The sequence below is a fragment of the Staurois parvus genome, unplaced genomic scaffold, assembly GCF_062004578.1.
Source record: "Staurois parvus isolate SC_StPar_1 unplaced genomic scaffold, SC_StPar_1.0 ptg000048l, whole genome shotgun sequence".
Taxonomy (NCBI): Eukaryota; Metazoa; Chordata; class Amphibia; order Anura; family Ranidae; genus Staurois; species Staurois parvus.
The window spans coordinates 10379931-10405698 of record NW_028317844.1 but is presented as its reverse complement, the minus strand read 5'-3'; the positions used below and the strand labels follow the sequence as shown (position 1 = coordinate 10405698).

Sequence of the window (25768 nt, the reverse complement as noted above, 5' to 3'; positions counted from 1 at the left end):
ATAGACCTTTGTGCCTTCTTTGTATACTGTACATAGGGGATTCAACCTCTCTGCTGCACTCTGCTGCAATTTCTCTATTTCACTAAGAACCCATTTATTTATTGTATATTTTTCTTGCACTACCAATAGCAGCTAAAATTTGTTATCAACACCTAACTGGATATGATTTCAGGATCACTCTGGGTTCTATGAAAAAAGAAACATTTTGCAACAAATGTGCACTGGTGTGAATGGGCCCATATAGTTTCCTTTCAAAACACACTAAACTACAGCATATGAATTTTAACCAGCCACCTAGGAAAGAATAGGATTTCTACTTGGGGTGCATGAGTTTTCCTGCAATAAGACCGAAAAGAGTGAATGGGCCCTATGACGAAAGAACTGAAAAAAATGATAATATATTTACTAGATGTTGATGGGCATATAAATATACAATATATATATATATATTTTGACATTGTTGCACACAGTGGGCACAGAAACATTAAGACCTCTGGAGATGGACTTGTAATCTTGAGACTGTCCCTCCTTTTCCACAATTTTTGTTCTCAAATCCCCATACAGTTCTTTGCTGCTCTTTCTTATCTCCATGCTCCATGTGGCACACAGAGACACACAACAGAAGTCAATTTTTTTCACCATTTTAACTGGTTGCTGGTGTGATTTCTATATTGGAAGCACCTGTTAATTGATACATATGAGTTTAATTACAAATTACAGGAGTATCACAAACTTGGAATGCAATTATTTCTTACAATTTTGAGAAGGTGTCATTCATTTTGTCCAGTCCATTTTTGGGGTTCTGCGTGGAATGTGTCAGATTTGGCTTTTTGTTTCTCTACTTTTTTGTGTCATACCAAAATAAACAAAAGAAAGAAACATGTGAATGCTTAAACATTGCAACAATTTTCTGGGCGAAGTGGTGCATTATCTGACAGAAATACACGGGTGCCAATATTTTTGGCCATGACTAATATATATATATATATATATATATATATATATGCACACACACAGTTACAGAAAGGGTGTAGTCTGTAGAACTCATAGTGAAGGTTGTTATTAAAGCAGTCCTTGCAAGAAAAAAATGAGTCTTATTATATTTTACATTTATCCCTCAGCTATATCAGTGAAAGTCAGTGAAATATATAAAACCATAACATGTTTTGTGTTCTGGAATGAAGATCCTGAGCTTATTCACTGTGTGATACTGCTTACGACTTGAAAAAAAAAACCTCTATGTTAATACTGAGTTCCTCTGAGCATTGTGAATGTGAACTGTATGTAGACAATCTCCCCCTTCCCCTTGCTGGGCTCGATGGATGCCTGTACATGCATGATGCTCCAGGAGACTTCAGAGGCTTTGATAAAGAAAGCTATGAGGAAGAAATCCTTTGATATTGCTACACAAATATTGTTTCTTCAGAATACACCACTACCACAGAAAAGATGAATGATATTTTGATGAAACAGTGACACTGATTACTTGAATGTAATTATATTCAGCTGAAGTGGGGTGTTGGATTCAAATTGTATTTCAAGTGAACACAACACAAAACACACTTTAGATATAGAAATATGCTTACACTTCAGATGTACATATATCTTTTGTTTGAGACCAGCATTTAGGACTTTAGGATTTGTAATTCTTTTTTTTTAATACCTCAACTTTTGCTAAGAAAAAAACATTCCCCTCTGGGTGATCTGTGTATCTTGCAAGGACTTTATCAAACTCTGTTGCAGATTCCTACCTTTTATTCTAAAGGAGTAACTATTTGTTTGTCCGTGTCCATTTACAGAGTGTATCTGTATGGGAGTGACTTTGTAATTAACAATCAGCTGCTGCACCTGCAGGGCTCTAATGAGGAAAAATGCAAGGTCTGCATCCCTTTATATGTGATTTCCCTTTGGGAGTATCTTTTACCAAAAATGACATTTTTGCTGCAGGGGATGCCCAAAATCTGAGTTGTATTTTAGTACAGACTTCTGGGAAAATCAGTGAGCCAATCACACAAGCAGGAAATTACATTTCTGGAGGGCGTTCTGTACACCATCCACCTCCAGGTAGCCTTATTGCATTTCATTGTACAGAAAATTACAGTGCTGCAGATTGAAAAGAAAAGGTAATTTTTAATAACATTCAGTTACAATATGTCTTGTGTTGCAATTGGATACACTATATTACCTTTTTTATTTGCTATCTTTTTTTCATGAAAGTGGAGTTACCCTTTAATTGAGATTTAGGCTGAGCAGATAGAATATTACCATACATTAATTTGCAGTGCCAAATACCCAGCCCCAGTAATTCTCTGTACCGGGCTTCCATTTAAAAAAATAATTGCCCTACATGTCCCTGAACCCTCACAGTAACCAAATTCTGAAGGTGGCTCTAACATTTAACCCTTACACAAACTCTAAAATGTAATAGAGCCCATAAAATTATCAGTTCAACCCTGGAAAAAAACAAATCTTTAAAGAGACTGTAACTTTAACCACTTGTCCTCCAGAGGATTTACCCCTCTCCCCCCTTCCTGACCAGACCATTTTTTGCGTTACGGTGCTGCGTTACTTTAACTGACAATTGCTCAGTCAATGCTGCACCCAAATTAAATTTACATCCTTTTTTTCCGATGAATAAAGCTTTCTTTCAGTGGTATTTGTTCGCCTGTGCATTTTTTATTTTTTGCGCTATAAAAAAAAAAGACCAACAATTGTGAGGAAAAAAAACAATATTTTTGACTTTTTGTTATTAAACATGTCCAGTAAAAAATGTAAAAAAATCAAATTTCTTCATAAATTTAGGCCAAAATGTATTCTGCTACGTCTTTGCTAAAAAAAATCAAATTGGTAAAAATTTACCAAAAAAAAAAAATTAATTGGTTTACGTGAAAGTTATAGTGTTTACAAATGGCAGTATATACTGTATATACTGGGATTTAATTTTTTTTTTTAATTTTTACTAGTAATGGCGGCGATCAGCAACTTATAGCTTGACTGCGGGACTGCTGAGGGCATTCTGACACTGGGGGGGAACTGACTTGGTGTCACTGATTGGTGCTAATAAAAAGCATTGACACTGTACTAATGGCACTGGGCTGGAAGGAGTTAACATGTGGGGCAATCAAAGGGTTAACTGTGTGCTGTTTTACTGTAAGCTGTGTCTGTGTGTGCTTCACTGTAAGCACACTGCTTTGCATGGCTCTGCTTTACAAAGCTAGACATAGCAGTATATGGAGAAACCATTTCTCCATTTGTATCCAGTGTATTTGGACAACCCCAGTCTGTTGAGGGCAGCAAGCAGTGCATATTCCAGAAAATTCCAGAACATTCCTATTGGGTCTACTGAGTCCTTTCCTAGTGCAGGAGTAAAGTGTTTGTTGTGTTGGATATGCATAGCAGTATGCAGGAGCTGACAGGGGTGAGAACTGTATTGTTTACGTACAGTTCTCACCCTCCATTGGTAATGCTCTGCGATCACCGGGTGCCAGCGAGTAATCACCGGCCAGGACCCGGTGATTGACAGACGAAAATAGCAGCGCGGGTAGGAAGCGGCGCGGTTCGTGTACGTCCCCTTCCCGGAAATGCAAAATCACATATATATACGTGATTTTGAACACCCCTGCCACCCTGTATCAGTATATCTGCTATAGGGCAGCAGGAAAAAATTGTATGAGGGCAATAGGGAGTGGACATATGTCTGCATTGCATAGGGAATCGTGGAGCTTTGCCTGATCAGAAAACCCTTGTACTTAGATAAAGTAAGTGGACTAAAATGTGAATTAACCTTAAACACTTATACTTACCCTAAACGTTTCCACTTAACCCCTAAACCCTAACCTTAGCCTAATCTCTAGCAATAAAACAACCTCTGCAAAACTACATTTGCCAGCCAGCAAATCTGCTGGTGCTAAAACTCATTTTTCCTTGTCAAGATCTGCAGCTCCAAAATTGAAATGAATAAAGTCACAACTTAGCTAAAATCCAATCTTTTGACTGCTTGAATCTTGAAATATTAATGTATTGCCCAATTTTCAAATACTCTATGTATCAGTATAAATGTACATTATGTATCTGCAATAGGGTAATATTGCCTTGGTGTAGAATAACACATTTGGCTTTTGTTCACACAGTAGCACAATTAATGTGCAGTTAAACACGGATCTGTGATAATGTGCAGCTTCTTCTTTAGGCTGCTCTTTATTCTTATCACAGACAGCTCTGCAGTTGATTGTATTTGATTTCTGTTCACACAGCAGAGTGATCAAAATCATATAGATAGCTGTTTCCTTACCCATCCTTTGTACTGCAAGAGTATTTTTTTAGCTCTTTAAAAATGTATAACTATAATATGGAGAAGATTTATTTTAACTGATATATTGGAAAAGCATGAATATAATATAGTTGTTTCCTTAAGATCTATGGAAGAGTAAAGTGATAAAAATATCACAATTTCACAGCCTATTTCGAATAAACATTAATTAAATGCATAAGAGAGCATGAAAAAAAAGTAGTATATCCCTATGCTTTATAGATAAAATCATTTGGCAAATTTTAGCAGCTCAGCTATTTGCATTATTTCGGTTTAACCACAAACTCTTGCATTGCTTTCCTGTAACCACAAGATGGTGTATTGTTATTATGTTAAACGAAAGCATTATTGTTTTATGCAATGCAGTTGGTTGTAAAGGAACATAGTGTAATTATCACTGAAAATATGCATATTGAACAGTCAAGAATTTTACAGAGTTAAATATTGTGATTCATTATTTTTTTTCAAATAATGGAATTCAGCTTTGTTAATGGATGAAAACTGGGAAAATGTATGGGTATTTAGAATAACAAAAGCATATGGTATGTAAATCTACTTTTTTTAATGATTTTATATCTTACAAAATGTTCTAGGCGGAATCATATTTAAAGAAAATGATAATACTTTTGAATCTTATAAGTCTACTTTTTATTTTTGATGCACCATTACTTCCTTAATGTTATGTTTCCCACAAGAATAGCATTCAAAACGTTAATTTAAAATGGGTATTTAAAGTGTTACTAAACCCAGGACCCTGCATTTACTATACATAGAATGTGGAAATGCAATTATTTTAGTAAATATACACTAAACTGCTAAATACCTATTTTTAATCAGCAGTTGTGTGACTTCTATCAGTGTTCTACAGTGTCTGGCTGAGCACGGGTTAAAGCTTGTAGGAGGAGTTTTCATTCTTCTCTGCTTGTTCTATGAGGCTGCATAACCCCTGTCCCTCTGTCTGGATGGTGCTGATTGGCCCTGTGCTGATCACATGCACTCTTCCAAGAAAAAAACCCTCTAAAATTACACAACAAACTGAGCATGTGCAGATTTCCCCCCCCAAGACTCTGTTCTATCAGAAGATGGATTGGGAACAGTAGAAGAACGAGGATCAGAGAAGACAGCATCAAACATCCTTGTTACACAATGCAGAGGATTAACTCCTTAGGCTCCACAGTGAATATAACAAGTATACTTTACTGCATATACACACTGATTTTGCTGTTGTGGGTTTAATAACACTTTAAACTGCATGATAAAATGGACATTTTAGGCCTGGAAATTACTTAAAACCCTGAAAAACTGTACATCTTCTGAAAGCAGAGAAACTGTAGAATAAAAGGATAGATGCAAATGTTCAAAACTGTAAAATGTCACTTGATATTCGAGCAACTCATTTTTTAAATATATACCAAATATGTCAAGCTATAAAGTTGCATGTACCTGTGAAATAGTATAAAACTACAATAATCTAATAGGCCATGCTTTATAAAGCTTTGCAACTTATCAATTTAGAGTGAACCATAAATAATGGTCTAAAAATTATTCCTCTCACTCTGGTGTGGACAGTGATCAGTAATATGTATGACCCGAGTGCTGTTTACATATGAACATCCTAAATGTAATTAAGTGTGTGCATGGGAGGGATCCTTTAAAATGTTTTCTTCTTTTTAAATCTTTTTAAAATTATCATTTTTTTATTAAATTTTTTTTCTTTGCTATAATACTTTTACAAGGGGGTGGCAAGTCCATTTGTAATAGTATTATCAGCAGTGACTGGTCCACTTATCAAAGCATCAAGGGACCCTTGATATCTCCCTTTCACTGCTTGCAAACATATTAATTGACTTTATTATATTTCTTGTTACTGATGGCCACAGTCTGACAGCAATGAATACAGAAGTTCTGGGTTCACAAAACGTGAGAGAATCGGTTAACAGATGAAAGATCCCCAACCTCCTTAATGCTAACCCAGAGTGTATCAAGCGTGGGACATTATGTAAAAACAGCCACCCTGAGTAACACTCAGGGTTAGCCATTTTTACATAGAATTCATAGCCCAAGAAATGATCAGGGTTAAAGTGTTACTAAAGTCAAACATTTTTTTAAATTAACCAACAAATATGTTATGCTCACCTGGCAGTGGTATTGCATAGAGCGTCCCCAATCCTCCTCTTCTCAGGTCCCCAGCGGCAATCTTGGCTCCTCCTCTTCTTCGAGTGTCACCATAGCAAGCTGCTAGTCCGATCCATTATGCTCCCCAATCCGCAGATCCGATCCATCCTGCGGGGATCGTCAGAAGGGGTGTCACCAAGTGTTCAGGCACCGGGTGACACAAACCCTAGGGACGCCCTTGACTCAAAGCACACTGTTTGAGACAAGAAAGTCTCTCACCTAAGTCTTCGTGCTTGGAAGTCCCCTGCATCAACAGCTCCGTATCAAGACATGTTGATAAAGGAGGCTTCCAAGCAAGGAGGCTTTTTTAAAGTAATACATACACTGGATGGTAGATACACCCAGGGGCGGACTGATAACTCATGAGGCCCCCGGGCAATAGGGGATCATGGGGCCCCTGTGTTTGCCCAAACTCAAAAAAGCCTATGAAAAAGGTACCAGGGGCATCTCATGGGGCCCCCTACTGACCCCAGGCCCTCGGGCAGTGCCCAAGTTTCCAAATGGTCAGCCTGCCCCTGGATACACCTTAGCTTTGACCGATGCTGTGGGGTGAGTCCCTAATGTCCTCTTACTTGCTGTGCTTACTAGTTCTGCATTGCTGCTATTTGTGGGTACTCACCTCCAATTTCCATGGCTTTATATGTTGCCAGTTTAGTCAGTTTTAATCAAATGTGGCTTATTGCCATTATTCAAGGGAGCTATTGGGTAGTTAGACCAAACCATGTGGTAACTGCTGTCGCAAGCTAAAAGTGATAGTCTGAGCATACGTATATGAGCCATGGCACCTGACTATTTTTAATGACAATGTTGGCATAACTTTAATGTGGTTTTGTGTGGAGGTGTGTTTTCCAATGTTTTGTGCTTCTATTTAATTAATAAATTATTTTTATTTTGCAAACCTTAACTGCCTGGGTCCCCTTATGGTAACTGCTTATGTGAGAGACTCTCTTGTCTGAACCAGTGTCCTATGTTTATTACATGCTTTATGAAGGACATCTTCACAGTTCCAATACATTGCTTCTCCATATGATCATGGAATAAACAGACTTTGGGAGTTATCTACTAAAACTGGAGAGTGGAAAATCTAGTGCAGCTCTGTACAGCAATCGATCAGCTTCCAACATTGAATGCCAAAGCTTAATTGAACAAGCTGAAATTGGCTACCAAGCACAGCTGCACCAGGTTCTGAGCGAACCAGTTTTAGTAAATCTATCCCTTTGATTGGTGTGCTGGGGAGATATCTTATCCATGACCAATTGAGATACATTGCAGCACCCTTTTGACAACTTGGCTGAGTCGGCATGGTTTGCAAAAGGAATATATTCCATATATTATAATTATAACACCACACCAAATATTTAAAAATGTTGGGTAGCGACTATCATCTTTAGTCTCAGTGGCTCCTGCTTCTGTTGATCCTGAAGAAACTACAGTCAGGTCCATAAATATTGGGACATTGACACAATTCTAACATTTTTGGCTCTATACACTACCACATTGGATTTGAAATGAAACGAACAAGATGTGCTTTAACTGCAGACTGTCAGCTTTAATTTGAGGGTATTTACATCCAAATCAGGTGAACGGTGTAGGAATTACAGCGTTTGCATATGTGCCTCCCACTTGTTAAGGGACCAAAAGTAATGGGACAATTGGCTTCTCAGCCGTCCCATTGCCAGGTGTGTGTTATTCTCTCATTATCCCAATTACAATGAGCAGATAAAAGGTCCAGAGTTCATTTCAAGTGTGCTATTTGCATTTGGAATCTGTTGCTGTCAACTCTCAAGATGAGATCCAAAGAGCTGTCGCTATTAGTGAAGCAAGCCATCATATGGCTGAAAAAACAAAACAAACCCATCAGAGAGATAGCAAAAACATTAGGCGTGGCCAAAACAACTGTTTGGAACATTCTTAAAAAGAAGGAACGCACCGGTGAGCTCAATAACACCAAAAGACCCGGAAGACCACGGAAAACAACTGTGGTGGATGACCAAAGAATTCTTTCCCTGGTGAAGAAAACACCCTTCACAACAGTTGGACAGATCAAGAACACTCTCCAGGAGGTAGGTGTATGTGTGTCAAAGTCAACAATCAAGAGAAGACTTCACCAGAGTGAATACAGAGGGTTCACCACAAGATGTAAACCATTGGTGAGCCTTAAAAACAGGAAGGCCAGATTAGAGTTTGCCAAACGACATCTAAAAAAGCCTTCACAGTTCTGGAACAACATCCTATGGACAGATGAGACCAAGATCAACTTGTACCAGAGTGATGGGAAGAGAAGAGTATGGAGAAGGAAAGGAACTGCTCATGATCCTAAGCATACCACCTCATCAGTGAAGCAAGGTGGTGGTAGTGTCATGGCGTGGGCATGTATGGCTGCCAATGGAACTGGTTCTCTTGTATTTATTGATGATGTGACTGCTGACAAAAGCAGCAGGATGAATTCTGAAGTGTTCCGGGCAATATTATCTGCTCATATTCAGCCAAATGCTTCACAACTCATTGGACGCCGCTTCACAGTGCAGATGGACAATGACCCAAAGCATACTGCAAAAGCAACCAAAGAGTTTTTTAAGGGAAAGAAGTGGAATGTTATGCAATGGCCAAGTCAATCACCTGACCTGAATCCGATTGAGCATGCATTTCACTTGCTGAAGACAAAACTGAAGGGAAAATGCCCCAAGAACAAGCAGGAACTGAAGACAGTTGCAGTAGAGGCCTGGCAGAGCATCACCAGGGATGAAACCCAGCGTCTGGTGATGTCTATGCATTCCAGACTTCAGGCTGTAATTGAATGCAAAGGATTTGCAACTAAGTATTAAAAAGTGAAAGTTTGATTTATGATTATTATTCTGTCCCATTACTTTTGGTCCCTTAACAAGTGAGAGGCACATATGCAAACTGTTGCAATTCCTACACCGTTCACCTCATTTGGATGTAAATACCCTCAAATTAAAGCTGACAGTCTGCAGTTAAAGCACATCTTGTTCGTTTCATTTCAAATCCATTGTGGTGGTGTATAGAGCCAAAAAAGTTAGAATTGTGTCAATGTCCCAATATTTATGGACCTGACTGTAGCTGTTGAAATCAATGCTAATACAGTATATGTATATCCATCCCTTCCATATTAGAGCCTTATGTGAAACTGCAGGAAGGACAAGCTTTCCTGGTGTTCTGTCTGCAGTAGTTCACTTGAAGCTACTGAAGCTTCAACATGAAATGTTTTTGTACTCTGCTTTGCTTTGACAGATAACAATGGTGACTTATGCAGCATGCTGATAGCCTATTTGATTGGCAAATTATTTATGTTTACATTGATCATGTCATCACTTTTAACGGGATTGCATTTCACTAAAATGAATAAACTGGTTGGCTTGTACTAAAAAACAAATTAAAGTATTCAACTTTAGCTGAGATATGTAAGGCTGAACTACTAAATGAATGTGTGAATATTCACTTTAAATATCCAATCATATGCAGATGAAATAAGAAAACATGGATTTTCTTTTTTACATAATTAGATAGTTGAGGAAAATCTTCACACATTTTATGTAAAAACATTTTCATATACTTTAGTAAACCAGCCTCATATGCTTCAGCTTAAGTGTAATATTTTAACTCCAGCCAAAATAAAAAAAGAATAGCCCATTAAAAGACAAAAACGCAGTGTTTTGCGGCAATACTTACATTCCACCCAGAACTAATTTTTTGGGGGATTAGTAAGTTGTTTTGTTGTGCAGAATATGCTTTGTATTAAATCTAAAATTATTTTCTATACACAGAAAGCAAAACTTATTGTCAGCCAAATATCAGCATATATTGATGTTAATCATTAATAGAAACAATCTGACTTGTCACTAAATAATTGGAATGAAGTACTAAAAAGCATTCCCCCATGTTTCCCTTCCACTAACTTCATAAGTCTATGCAGTTAGTCCAGCACCCATTTAAACAATCATGTATCATAGCTCATTAGAAAGCAGTTAGCTTTCTATTGTCTTCATATATATTTGGCTGCAAATTATGGTTTCCCTAGCCTTATTATTATTTCTCTACTGTGTGTGAAGCAGCCAACTTTCACCTGGCACTGAGACTGTATAAATTACTTTTTTCCCAGTAAATATACATTTTGTTAGTAAAAAGGATTATACAAAACAGAAAAATTCAAATCAACACTTGTACCAATCATGTAAAAATAGATTTGCAGGAAAGCAAAAATAAAAAATAATCAGCTCACTAGGCTTCCAGCGGATACACAGCAACAAAGTAAAATTGAGATTCTCTAAAGATAACTTCCAAATGTGGAAGTTATGAGGAATTAAACTTTAGGCTCATTATAGAGTAATTCTGTCTAGGACCAGAAAAATTCACTGGGGAGTCCAGTAATCAATCAACCTGCAGCAAGGGTTGGACAAATGGTGCATGTATCTAACATAGTGTAAACCTGGATGAGCAACATGTATTTATAAAGCTGAGTATTCAGCTGTATTCAACTTCAGAATAGTACCCCTGCCTGCTTTTGCTTTGTTCACCATAATGAGACTATTGCTTTTATTGTGAACAGCCGATTGCCAAAACTGTTACCAGTGCTCTCAATGATTCTTCCTTTCTGAGGACATAGAGGAGGCTTCTGATCATAGTGGGCAGGAAAGAAATTTCCATTAAACCCCTGTCAATATTTTTTTGCACTCCTGGACCAACAGGGGAGAATCATTTTCCCTTCCTGTTCAAAAGATTCAACATGAAGTGAAAAAAACAGTGTTAATGAAGTGTCCTCCTAAACAGTTGTTTCTGAAGCAAGTACCTATGCTCTATTTTTGTTATAGTAACAAATCAATTTTTAAATATGTATATTCACTTTGATAGAGTAGGGAAATCTCCTTAACAGGGATACAGACAAAAGTAAAAACTTAACAAACGTTCTAACCCCTCACCACTCCATTGGAAAGAAAATAAAAGTATAGGCTAGGGATAAGCTTATTAGCCTATGTTTAATTTATGGGGATTTCACTGAATCCTGCTTGAAATCAAATGGGGGATAAATTGTGGCTGTTTTCAAGGCTAACAGGCAAACTGCTGTCAAAAAAAGGCATGGGGAGCTTGGTTCTGCAATTGGGGACAGTAAGAAACAAATGCATTATCCTCAGTGGAATAAAAAGAAAGGACATAGTTTTCTCTGCTTTTTCTTTATTAAAACTATGGCTGTTCCTTCAGTTCAAGTTTTTTTAGACTCTGAAGTGTGTGTTCCTGGAGGAACACGAGGGGATTGTATTATTACCACAATTGTTTCCATTCTACAAAAACTGGCATACATCATAAATGATGAGCCACTGAGGGTGAAAAGAATTCCATAACCGCACAGGTACTCAATAATGGCCTCTGCAGCATGGCTAACGCTGAATTCCATTGCAGGGTTGGAAGTCAGATCGTGTTGGTGCTGCTTTTCTGTCAGGTAAACACTGGCCAGTTATGGCCACCTAAAGTGGCCACAAACCATTCTGGCCTGGTGTAGAGCCTCCTGGAAGACAGAGTACTTAATTGCACGAGACATGCATCAGGCAAGGTACATATGAACATTTTCCCTGATGACTAGTGGCCTAAGCCTGGCTGAAGATGGCATGGGGTCATGCAGCTCTTGGCATGGGCCTGTAAAGCTGAAAGATGCTTTAGCCTACTGTGCCTCCTATTTTCTAGTCTTAAATGCTGAAAAACAGTATCACAACATTTAACCTGGGGCATTGCATATTATTATTGTTAAAAAGATTCATAATTTTGAGAAAAATGCTATATTTTTGACTTTTTGCTGCTATTAAACATGTCCAGTAAAAAAAAATAAAAATCTAATTTCATCATAAATGTAGGCCAAAATGTATTCTGCTACATGTCTTTGCTAAAAAAAAAATCCCAATATTTACACATTTTTTAGCAAAGACATGTAGCAGAATATATTTTGGCCTACATTTATGACAAAATTAGATTTTTTTTTATTTTTTTACTGGACATGTTTAATAGCAAAAAGTCAAAAATATTGATTAGAGGCCAATGATTAGAAGGGATACAGAGGACTGTGCTGTTACAAATACAAGACACTTTGTGGCACCCATCTCCAATGGTGTTCCCCAAACCGAACCACTTTCAGGTGCCAACAGATTAACCCAGTGTGCCATGAAACATATGCAGCATCCCTGCCCATGCTTACTGGACCAATATCTGCAGTCATGTGTACCCTGCTGCTGAGAACGTGATCCTGTGACACAGACACATTACATTTCACATGCAACTGAAGGGAAAAAGTGGCCTCCTGGGCAAAATATTGGGAGTTAGGTACCTGTCACTGTGGTGTAACCCAGGTCATAAATTCATGGAAAAAGACTGATTCCATGTGCTGGAATGGGTTCAGCTACAAATGTATCAGTTTTGTCAAGCTGGTATTGAGATTCTGGACATTTTCTTCTTCAACTACAGCAGCTGCAGAAGAGACCACTGGCTTAGGAAACATAGTGCTGAAGACAGTGGGGTAAGCATAAGATAATTCTCCAGAGGTTTAAGGCTTCATTTGACTCTACTCAGCATGATCCTTATGACCCTCTTCCCTGCTTGATGTGGCATATCTTAAGCCTCTGAAACCCTTTGTTTGACTTCCTTCTCTGTCACTAGAGACTACAGAAGTTGCAGCAGATGCAGTAGGAAAATCTTGGGGATGGAGATGAGGAAAGAGAGAAATGAGGAGGAGGAGTGTGGGTCTTTTGTTGCTAACTTTTCTCATTGTGTTGCTGCTCCCCTGAGCTCTGTGGTGTAGAGTTATGTGTCTCCTTATTCATGTAGTACCCAAATGGCTGGTACTTTTACCATGGCAAATAATCTGCAGGCAGAAGCTACAGACCAAAATGGTGCCATCAACAGCAAATGCCTTAAAAAAGGCCCAGAGTGCAGAGTTCTGTGGACCAGCTTTGCAGTGGTTAGTATCTGTGCAGTAGACTGTACCTGTGGGGCAGTGCTACCAGAAGGATTAGGATGGTTGCTTCCTCCAATCCAAAGCAAGTTGCTGCAGCCCTTGGGCGAGATCCTCTCCTGCTGATGTTCCTTTTCCTCAGAACTGTCCTCCCTTCTGATCAGTGGAACAAACAAATGGCCATCATTGACCCCCTCCTCCTTGCTGGAGCCCTCTTGAGTGTAAACTCCAGCTGCTGGAACACCACTGCCTCTTGCTGCTCCCTGTCTGATATCCCCTCCCTTTATGCTCCTGGTGCTATATTAATATATTATTTCCTTAATATCTGAGATGAGGAATACTGAATACTGCAGCAAAGCAGTGATCCTGTGATGGAATAATTCTTCTGACTCCTCATTGTCAGATTGTGGAACTATTGGAGGATTCATAGATGAGGAGGAAGAAGATGAGGGCACATTAACAGTAGTTGCAGATAACTGGCTTCCCTGAGTATGGGAGGAAGAAGAATAGGAAAGCTTCATTAGCTACTCAACCACCTAATCCACATGCTCTGGCTGTACAGTATAGCCACTCTAAGACAGAAAAGGCATGTGTTCCATACCTCTGGATGTTGCACCCCTAACAATGCTTTATCCTGCAGAGCCTTCTCTTCCCATATTACCACTATATACAGAACCTCTGCTTCTCCTTTTAGTCCTGCCTGACATTTTTAAGAAAGGGGATTGCCTAAATGTAATGGCAGCTATGGCAATATGGTGAATTAATATGTGGGGCTTTGATGCACAATACTTTACAGCACGAGTATGCAGTGATGTGCTTCAAACAAAGGGCAGTTTTGTGTGTGTGCGCTGCCACCCCCCACATTTAAAACAAGGCCCTAGCAAATTAAACTAATATATACCTCCCAAAACAATAGAAAACCCTGAAAACCTCAACCCTATGTTTTATTTTAAACAAGTGGGAGGAGGGCTCTCAGCTAAAAAGTAACTAAAGTTGTAGCTAGCACACACAAAAAGGTAAATGGCTCTAAACTGTGAATGCAAGAGGGTACACAAGAATATGTAGCTCACCACACTACAGTAATTTAGAACAATAAGTCACAGTATAGCACTGTATAGTAAATTAGTCTCCTTAAACAGACTGTAAGCTGACTCTAAACTACTGCAATACACACTGACAAATGGCAGTGAGTGGCTGGCACATAATAAAGCCCCCATTATTAACCCTTCTATGCCAGCTGCCTTATGGGCAAAGGCAATGCAGTGCATTATGGTTATGTAGCACTACCCCCTTAGAAGTCGCTAAAGATTTAGTTCCCCCTATAATCCTACACAGCCAGGCAACACGCATTTCCTTTAGACCTTGCACACAGGAGACAGTAAAAAGTCCTCAAGCTTTTTTTTGTATTTTATTAAGGGGTATTGAACATGGATGGGATAGAGGGGTGTATGGGATGTCCAGTGTAACTGTAAACTTGAGGACAAACTCCTTAACACTATGTACAAGTCTATTAGACAAAAATCCTCTTCTTGAAGAGCTATTCAGCATCTCCTAGTGAACCTCCTCAGACCCCAGATGGAATCTCATTTTCACTCAGCTGCCTGAGGGAATCCTTGAACAATGGGGCCCAGAATCTGCCACTTTAGAATCACTAGTCCCAGATGGGGGCTAGTCAGTTTTCCCACCAGAATGCCCTCTCCCCTTATCTGGCTCAGGGTGTGTGTGATTACTCATTCAGTCCTCTCCTGCAAGCCTGTGGGTTGGTGGCTGTCCACAAGCTTGTAGGTTGGTGGCTGCATTCAGGCCTTATGCAGGGTTGACTCCTTCCCTGCTTCCCAGGTTGTCCTTTCAAGAAATGATTGAGGGTGCGAGATCCTCCCTGCCAGCTCCTCCACTTGTAGGTAGGCCTCTCTCTTGGACCTACTCCCAGGCTAATCAGGCCAGCCTGCTCACTCCATCTTCCACCTGATCTCTTTTGCTGCTGAGCAGGCTCAGTCAGTCTTAAGGGCTGTCCTGAGCACCATGCAAAGCCTCCTGCTTGGGAATTGGCCAGGATCCCTTAAGAGTTCTTGGAGACTTCTCCAAGTCTCTAGATCAGGGGGAGGTATCAGTGAACTGATCTGCAGAACCTCTCAGCCCTGACCCAAATTTGACCCTCTGACTATTTCTCCCTGGCTGCTACTCAGCCTTCATTTTAAAAAAAATCATCTAGATCCCCCTAGCTAGCTAGGATGGTGCTACAGTTACAAGAATTTGGTCTGAAAATTTCTTGCATTAGATCACTGGGTTTGTTCAGCGAATGCTGTCCCCTTTCCTGTCCAGCCAGACCACATGCTCATATTAAGGGTCTGGTATAGATTTAGGATGAACCTAACTTTTTTTTTTTTTTTTAGCATAAAGTCAGCCTTAAAATCTATACCATACCCCAAGGGTCTGGTATGAATTTCTTGGGGGATCTTCTTTTTTTTTGTGGGAGATACCCCCTTTAAATACATACTAGACTCAAGGGGTAATTTGGAGGGGCACTCTACACAATTATTTTTTGATTCTTGTCATTTTCCGGCAATTTAAAACTCTTTTTTTTCTTTGTAAATGTCAGTGCTACAAAATCACTGCTCCCAGCTGCATGGAGTTTTTAAAAAAATTTTTTTTGCATTGGTATGTGTTCCCTAGGGCAGTGCCTACCCCCGTGTTATTTTTTTTACACCCCTTTGCCTATTAGACCAGAAAATCTGAATTTTTAATTTGACAGAATTTTCTCCTATGTAATTCAAAGATGTTCTGTACCTGAACTTCTTTGCAGTTTGGCAAATCCTGCTCAATGAACCAGGGTAGTTCAGCTCTTCACTACTCTTTAGTTATCCCTCAGTCAGGCCCTATACTTCCTACATGTACTATCATAGAGGTATATAGCTCTTAAAAAAATCCATGTGGAAATTTAAGAGACAACCAATTTACCTTTGCTTTCACAATCCATATTGATCAAAAAAATGCAGTTTACCTAAACTAAAACCAAATTTTTTTGTGTTACATTTTTGTATTATTGTGGTAGTTTTGCATTATAGTAGTTCACTCTTTTTCAAAATATATGTCACCTGTTACTTAAACTGTTTATCCCAGAACCTGCTTTTGCATGCTGTTCTTTTTTAAGTAATTTGTCAGAAATGTTTCCAATGATTTGTCAATATTTTGCTAAAATTTGGTTTCAGATGCTAGTTATACAAGACTCGATTGAAAATCTCCAGCTGTGCAGCACATCATTCAAATTCCCAGAAAGAGCAGCCTGTAGAGAAAGAAACTTATTTGAAAATAGATCCACAGGAGGGCTTGCTATGCATTCAAGGCTAACTTCAGTCAAGATGGAAAGCATTTTGATTGATGTATACTAGAAAATGTGAAAACATTGACCTCTAACACAAGCTATAAGATGCAAGATTACTGCCATTATTGCTTTAAGACATTTTAACAAGGTTTCAAACAATATCTGACGTGCAGTGCTAGAGGTAATAAACTTCTGAACAAACCTTGCACTTTCATTTTGAATTTCGTAAGTGTCTCTCACAGAACAGTATCAAAGGGCAAAATAAAAGATTCAATTCATTTAAAGCAAATGAATACAAGTTTTTTTTTCCTTCAAAATTAAAAGCCAATGTAATTTCTGTTAAATCACATATCTGGATTAGCCCTTTTCTGTTCTCTTGAGTTATAATAAGCTGATGCTTTTTAGATGCAATATTTCAAATATAATGCTACCATTGGTACATTATTTATTTAGTCACATATAAATTCTTAATATGATTGTTGTCCTACTAGATGGAAAATTACTCAGAGGCATGGAAAGTTTATAACAAGGCTTCAAGGTGTTTTTAGTGACACATTATTTAAGGCTGCAAGAATCTGAAGAAATTGATTTCACAGCTTTCAGGTATAAAAAATAAACTGTTAAGTCACAACATCCAGTTAAAATATTGATTTGCAGTAGCTAAATAAACTTTAGCAAACACAAAATCATATGACAAATAAAAGAACAATGTGCAAATATTTTTAAGATACATATAATTTCAAATAAACTCTTTCATGCCAGTATATTATATAATAAGCAAAAGTGGAAAGCAAAAAATAAATCACACCTAGAACATGAGGTCCAGTTTTAGGCATCATGTTGTAAAAGGACAGAAATTTAGTAGAGGGTTCAGAGTTGGGCACTTCAATAAATTAAAAATGGAAAATATTACATAAACAAAGGACAAGGGAATATCAGTTTTACGTGGAAAAAATTCAATTGTTTCCATGGGTTTATGAAGTTTTTTTTTTTACAGTAAGAATGATTAGGCTGTGGAGTGTTTTACCACAGGTAAATGGCAAATACAATAATGGAGTTTAAAGAGTAATTCCACTTTTATTAAAAAAAAACGTTCTCAATCTGGGTGATCTATGTACACTGCAATGGTTTTAACAATCTTTGTTGAAAATTCCTACCTTTTGTTATTCTGAAGAATAGCTGTTTGTCTGTGTCCATGTACAAAATGAATGTGAATGGCAGTGACTCTCTAAGTATCACTCAGTTGCTGTACTTTCAGGATTCAAATGAGGAATGTTGCAGGTTCTGCATCCCTTTAGATATGATTTCCCTTTGGGTGATTCCCACCAAAAATGTCATTTTTATTGGGATGACCAAACTCTGATTTGTATCTGATTTGTATCTTAGTGCAGACTTCTGGGAAAATCTGTAAGCCAAGGGACTCTTGTGTTCATGCTACAAGTAGAACTCACGTTAGTATATGTGGGGGTGGGGAGGAAGTCTCAAATTTATTTTTTTTTTGGGGGGGGGGGGACGTTGTGTGCTTGGGTGTAACATTATTTTTTTACTTAACTTTTTGTTCTTCACATAGGGTACCCCATGTGATTATTTGTAGCTGACAGGTTCTCTTTCCTGAGACATGCAGAGTCTCTTCTGTGATCCATTAGATTTATTGCAATGCATATTTACCAGGCTAGTCTACCTGGGAAAGTGACAGCCGTGATCTGGAAGTGACATCATGGACGTTGCCTTCCAGGTCACAAAAAGATGGGGAGGGGAACAGATGTTCCTCCACTCTCCTCTCTCCTCTCCACCTGCCATGACTCTCCCAGGCCTGAAGATGGGCAAGCGGAGCCCGACTACTTGGGGGGGTACCGGAACCAGGGGGCTGTGAAAGCAATCAGTGACTGCTTCCACCTGACAGGCAGGAGTCTGGCTGTCACTTTAATACACAATCCTGGTGGCTGTCCCAACTCTGTCCCAACAAGAAATGAGGGGAATCCCCCAAATAAAAACATGACAGACCTTCTATCCCACCACACTCAAGAAAGCTAAAAGGTTTAGGCTGAAGTTGAGCTTTGCGTTTAGCTGGACTAACATCTTTTAAAAGATGTTAGTCCAGTAAATATTTTTCTTTTAGTTTTGGATAGTGGAGAAGGATAAGAACCCACATTAAGTTTGACTGTGATCTGAGGCTCCATTAGAGAGATTTATTTTTACTTGCTGTACCAGTGAGAGTGGTTTCATTAAACTAGAAGTGAGGATAAAGCTGCAACAGAGACAGCAATAAAAATCTGTGGATGGATGGAGGCTTCTGGACCACCAAATGTTTTCTTATTGCTGTCCAATAGTGTGGAAATGCTACAGTCTGTGGCGTTGGGCATGCTGAGGGTCCTTTACTGTCACCATAGGCTGTGACAGAGCCAAGGTTCTTAAGAAATGAAATGCCATACAGTGATGTTTAAATCTGCATACAAGTTTATTCCAATGTAATATCTGAAAGAGGAAATGAAGTGAACAGATTTTGGGGGCTAAAGCCTTCATCAGAGCATAAGGCTGCTCCAACCACCTGCTGACAAACAACCTACCACATTAAAAGTTTACAATATTATAGAATATTTTTCTTTTTTTGAGTGTGCATACATTATTTCATATCTATCAAGCCCTGAAGAAGGGGCCAGGCTTGTATTTTGTATCTGCACTTTAACATCACTGTGTGCCATGTCAATTCTAAACTCAGAGCAGAACACTTGACTCATGACTTGAAAGTAATGCTGTCATGAGAAAAAATATGGACCTATTTCTAAAGATGCAGTTTCTTAAGCTATTATGCTGAAACTCTGACTTCAGTGTTTTCTAAGTCACTGACCCGGAGCAAGTATGCAGATCAGTAAAAGCAGAAAAAAAAGTCAAATGTCTTAATTTACCTACTTATTCTGGTTCAGTAATTCAACGAGCTTGAAGCAAGAGGGTTTGCATGATAGCCAGGCAACTAGCAATTTCAAAAGCCTCGATCGGCAGTTGCAGTCTCTGTGTTTATCACGAGGGGTTGAAAGTCTCCCAAGCTACTAAGATGATAAAGAGTGACACTCACCGATGAATGTCACACTGTACATGGTTCTGTTAGGAGTAGGTATCCAGGCCTTGCCTCATCATATACAGCCATTCACAATCAGGGACAGACTGACCATTTGAAAACTAGGGCACTGCCCGAGGGCCCGGGGTCAGTAGGGGGCCCCATGAGATGCCCCTGGTACCTTTTTCATAGGCTTTTTTGAGTTTGGTCAAGGACACAGGGGCCCCATGATCCCCTTTTTCCCGGGGGCCCCATGAGTTGTCAGTCCGCCCCTGTTCACAATGCTCTCATTGCTGGCAGACCAGCTGTTGGAAAACCACACAACCACCTCATCTGCAAGATGTTATTCATACTCTCAACAAGCATCTCCTGCTAGAACTCTTTTATACTACAGCCAGTCTCACAGCTTCGAATTGTCATTACCAATGGGCACCTTTTAGCACAGAATAATTAGGCAAAGGACACAGCCTGCTACAGTTCCATATCACATGGACAAAAAATAATTAAAGAAGCAATGTTCATCTAAACCAGCAATGGGCAAACTACGGCCCGCGGGCCGTATACGGCCCGGCGGACCTTTTAATCCGGCCCGCGGAGCTAGGCTCCCACTAGGCTCCCGCTAGGCTCCTCTCACTGTCCGCCCTGAAGACCGGTGTAGCATGAAAATCTGTCTCCTATGAGGATCTGTCCCCCTCAACGTATCTGCGCATGTGCCGGAGATCGCCGATTGGCTGCTAATGCCTGAAACTGGCACATGCGCAGATACGTCGAGGGGGACAGATCCTCATAGGAGACAGATTTTCATGCTACACCGGAACGGTGCGGGAACACAGCGAGAGGAACGCGCGGAGCAAAGGTAAGTGAATTGACACAGGGGGGACTTGGGGACTTAATATGGGGGATGAATTAATATGGGGAATGAATTACTATATGGGGGATGAATTACTATGGGGGATGAATTACAATATGGGGGATGTATTACTATATGGGGGATGAATTACTATATGTTGGATGAATTACTATATGAGGGATGAATTACTATGGGGGATGAATTACTATATGGGGGATGAATTACTATATGGGGGATGAATTACTATATGGGGAATGAATTACTATATGGGGGATGAATTACTATAGGGGGGATGAATTACTATGGGGGATGAATTACTATGGGGGATGAATTACTATATAGGGGATGAATTACTATGCTTACTATGGGGGAATATTACTATACTTACTATGGATGACACATACACATCATTCATCTACTCTTGGTCCGGCCCCCGGGTCCAGTATATGAACCCATTGCGGCCCTCAAGTCAAAAAGTTTGCCCACCCCTGATCTAAACCCAATTTTTTCATTGCAACCTTTACTTCAAATAGAAGTTTTAAAATAATCAATGCATAATGTGAACAATAAAAGTTTAGTCTGATGGCGCCATCTATATTTATCCATCATCTGATATAAACAGCGTTCTTAAATATGTATTTATTCATACAGATCTCTACACCAGAGCTAAAATAAAGATTGTAGAGTTGGCAACAGGTACTGTTTTTACTAGAGGGACTGCTTCAGTTAGGAATTATGATAATGAGCTAAAGAATAACTTCACAAAAATATAGCAAATAGAAAAATAGTATAGCATATTCAATTGCTACACAAGCTATGTTGTAATTTAATGTTATTAGGAATTAGCTTTGTTTTTTATTTTGCAGCTGTTGTATTCTTCTGTAAAGTTCAATGCAATATGGCAACCTGGAAGTGTTTTTTCACACTGTTGCTGTACAGGACAACCCCATAAATGTCATTTCCAGCTTGTGTGACAGGCACATTTATTTTCACAGATGTCTGCTCAAATCACATTTTAGGCATCCTCTGCAAAAGGATGTTTTTGTTTTCGTAAGATACTTTCTCACATTTAGCTACTTCTAAAAGGATGCAGACACTGCAGATTTTCTCATTAGAACACTCAGACTGTAACAGCTGATTTTAATAAACTAGACTTTCACATTCAGAGTCAACCTGAGAAGGATATGGCAAAATAAACTGCTTTTTCTTGAGAACAACAAGGTTTGCTAAAATCCTTGCAAGGTACATTGAGCACCCAGAGGGTTTTTTTCTTAACAAAGTGGAGTTACATTTTAGTATACTCTTTCAGAATTAGGGGTAAATGTCTAAAGCAATTAATGTGACATTCACCAAACATTTAGTGTAAGTGTATCTTTCTGGTGCCTGTGTTTTAAATTGCAGCAATTGGTTCACCTGCAGTGAATGTTTGGTGAATGTCACAAAGGCAACATTGAAAAGCAAAGTATTGTATCTCATAGCAATTTTCACTGTATGTCAGCCAGATGACAGAATAATAAATTCTGGCTATTTACTATGTTTATTTCTCACTTTGCTCTTAGCCCTACCATACACGCCTGTTTAACTCTGGTTTAAAAATTATTATAATTTTGGTTATAAAATTATATGATTGCATTGCATTAGGCTGAATAACTACTGAATGGCAGCAGAGTTCACAAAGTATAAAAGAAACAATTTTCCTAACAAATATGAAAATGTGCAAAGTACAAATGTTTTAGATGTAATTTCCATAGAACATGTCTCAAATGTATTTGCCCATAATGTGCATCACCAGGCACTACTTGGCAGATAAATAATTTTAGTGACAAGGTGAAATTTTCAATGAGCTCTCACAGCTTGATAAGTCATTTTAATTACTATGTGATGCATATTTAAGTGACAGCGGTTTGTTGGAAGCTTCAGGCAGAAACATGGTAAATTTGCAGGGTTGCTTAGCTGACACGCTGCGCCAAAAGAATAAATCTTTAATAGTTTATGTACCTCATATGAATTTCGCTTGCAAATTTCGCTTTAAACAAAAAAAAATATTTATGTTTGTGTTCACAGAGATCCTTCTGTAGCGCCATGGTGGAGGAATTAAGAATGTCACTAAAATGCCAGCGACGACTGAAACATAAACCGCAGCCTCCCGTAATAGTGAAAACAGAAGAAGTCATCAACATGCATACATTTAATGACAGAAGATTGCCAGGGAAAGAAACAATGGCATAGAGCTGGGTGTCAGGCATCCCCAAGCACAAACTGTCAGCTTTTTGTTTTCTTTTTCCAAACAACACTGCAAGAATGTTTCCTGTGGAAATATGCAACCTGTGCAAAATAAAAATGAGTTACCTCATGTCGCTGTGTCTATGAACTTAAGACTTATTACTCTGATTCATCGGTCAGACTAGAACTACAAGAGTCATGGATAAATCACAAACGTCTGCGGAGGTTGAACTTAATTTTTTTTTCTTTTTTTTTAAGGGGTCCACCATTCTTATGAATGTAAACGTGTGTACGTTTTGTGGTTGCTTTACAAATAAGGTCCCCCCAAAAAATAAATCCATAAAAGGTTATTTTTCAAAACTTACTTGATTCAAAGAAATACATTGAATTAATAGTAAATGCCAGTAACATTAAAGGAAGAAATCTCCTATAAACTTTATCAAAGTGACTGTATGCTCTTTGCCTTTCAATAGCAAAGATAACAGATGATTGGATGAATTATTGTTAAATGCCCAAATCAAAATGGCAGAATTCTTCTTTAAGCTGAATAGGCTACACAAGATCACAAGAATTGCATTATAATTCATGAATTTACACAAAAAACACTATGAGAAGATTCTTATCTGCTTTGTGGACTCTGTGTTTCACTGTCGTAAATAAAACAAAAATGTCAGTAAACAAGGCAATAATTGTATTGTTCAATTCAACCCAATGACAGCATTTCTGTGTGCAGAATGGTAGATTGACAAATAGCTGTTATGTTGCTCAGAAGAATGTATCTTAATTGTGAATAACAAAGAGGGAAATTGTGGCTGTGGTGGAGAGGATCCAGCTTAGATAACATGGATTTTTAACACATGTCCCTGTAACCATTTGAGCTCCACTGAGCCTCTGCAGTTCCCTCCAGCTGTGGAAAGTATACGGGCAACTTAGAAGAGCTTTCCACGTAGAGCTGTAAATGGACTGCATTCATCAATACAGTCAGTGTTCAACAAACAAATTCCTTGAGCAATTTTTATTTAAAAAAAGAAAAAAATGTTCAGGTTTATTTGTGGAAATGCAAGATTTCTATAAAATAGTTTTTGTATGGAGATTTTTGTAATAATTTTTATCAACAAAATCCAAACATACGTCTTTTTCATCAGGGGTGTGATGCCAAGCATGAACGGTAGTGTGTATGAGCACCACCAACGTTTGGTGAGATTATTTTTATCAAATTCAAGTTCAATATAAAGTAAAGAGAATTATTTTTAAGTTCAGTATTGCTATTTGCACTACCAGAACTGCTTCCCATGCTACACCCCTGATTTCCACTAAGCTACAAACATACTGTAATGAACAATTGTGTGTAAATGGTAAAACTACACAGTCTTCTTGACCACATTGTGATAACAGTTGAAGTGCACACAGTTTCCTGTTTAAATTCAATGCACAAAATAAACATAAGCAAAAACAAAGTGGGATTATCTATTTTATTTTCTATGACAAAATTAAACATAACATTCCATATTTTCTAAACATGCTGTACTGTTGGAACCAGAGAGACGTTCTACAAATACAAAAAGGTAAAAGGAACCTGACAGCAAAAGCATGTTTATATTTAATGAATATGTTTTATTATTCTGTAGAAATAGTGGTTGTTATATTTTCTTTTTCTTCATTTTTAAGATTAAAATCATGAGTAGTGAAAATGTTTAATGGAGAATTCAAGTCAAACACAGTTATGTTTTACATCATCTTTAAATGACTTTCTTTTCAATTACTACAATTACCTGTCTTTGTAACGAGTCATAACACCTAGATGAAAGCTGAAATCAGACAAGCATGACTGCCTGCTCTATATACTGATGGCTGGAAAGGTGAAGTTTCTGTGGACTTCCAAGTGGGAGAAAGCTGAAGGTGGACCTCACCAGCATGGAGATGGTCACTAGAAAAATAGGCAGGAGTTAGCACAGTGGCATTTAACTGCAAAACGTAAATGAACCACAGCCCCACAGGTGTACCCACAACATACACATAAAATAACTGGATCTCCAGAACCTCCTAGAAGCAAGTTGCCCATGTCTTGTAGATGCATGATAATATATTGGCATTATCTGACTCATTTCCTCTTAATCTGTCCAGCTGTGGATACGTTTGATGACATCAATTGGCGAGATGTAAGAAATCCTTGGCAACTTGTGAACAGGAAGTTCTGGAGGTTCAGTTACTTTAAATTTATATTCACAATGTGAGATTTCTTTACACAACACATTGCATTTTGCTTATATTTTGGGACGATCCATGGGATGAATTGTTAACATTTTTACTTCACACTTAGGTATGACAAGTCCTCGCTTAGGTTAGGGATGAGCGAATGTGCTTGGGTTTGGTTTCACAAATCATTTATTGAACCCATCGTAAATTTCAAAAACTGTGAACCTAAATCCAAACCACCTGAAGTCTATTTTTAAGGCTAATAGACTGGGATTTTTTAAAAAAGGCAAATAGATCTGGACCCTGCCCTGGAGGACATGTACCAATGCAAAAATACATTTAGAAAAATATTTTTCAATGGAGAGAGGGTCTCCATTTTTGTGCACATTCAAGGATAACAATGGAAAACACAATTTTTTTAAAATTACATGGTGGGGATATGCCTTTAAGTTGTGTGTGGTACTAGATAACAGTATGATTCCCACAGACAGTGTCAGTGACACAGCATTTTGGAATCACATAGTTTGCAGCGTCACTGATGCTGTCTACTAAAACTAGGAAATATAATCGCAGTGCAGATGTGGTAAACGTGCAGGCATTTTGGGAACCACGTGCATAATAATACACATGTCTATGTACCAAACAGCCTTTTGTGAGGAGATCAGCAGATACTGAAAATCAGC

At 38.5% G+C, this 25768-nt stretch overlaps 1 protein-coding gene across 2 annotated transcripts in view; it reads left to right on the top strand.

Annotated features, from left to right (window-relative positions):
• GRIK2 (glutamate ionotropic receptor kainate type subunit 2) overlaps positions 1-24346 on the top strand; it is an 855383-nt gene extending 831037 nt beyond the window's left edge. For both annotated transcript variants that reach the window (XM_089665163.1, XM_089665154.1), the window contains one exon: positions 22731-24346. In XM_089665163.1, coding sequence (XP_089521289.1) covers positions 22731-22895 — 165 coding nt within the window. In that variant the 3' untranslated portion in view covers positions 22896-24346. The remainder of the gene's footprint in view (positions 1-22730) is intronic.
• Positions 24347-25768: the final 1422 nt, after the last annotated feature.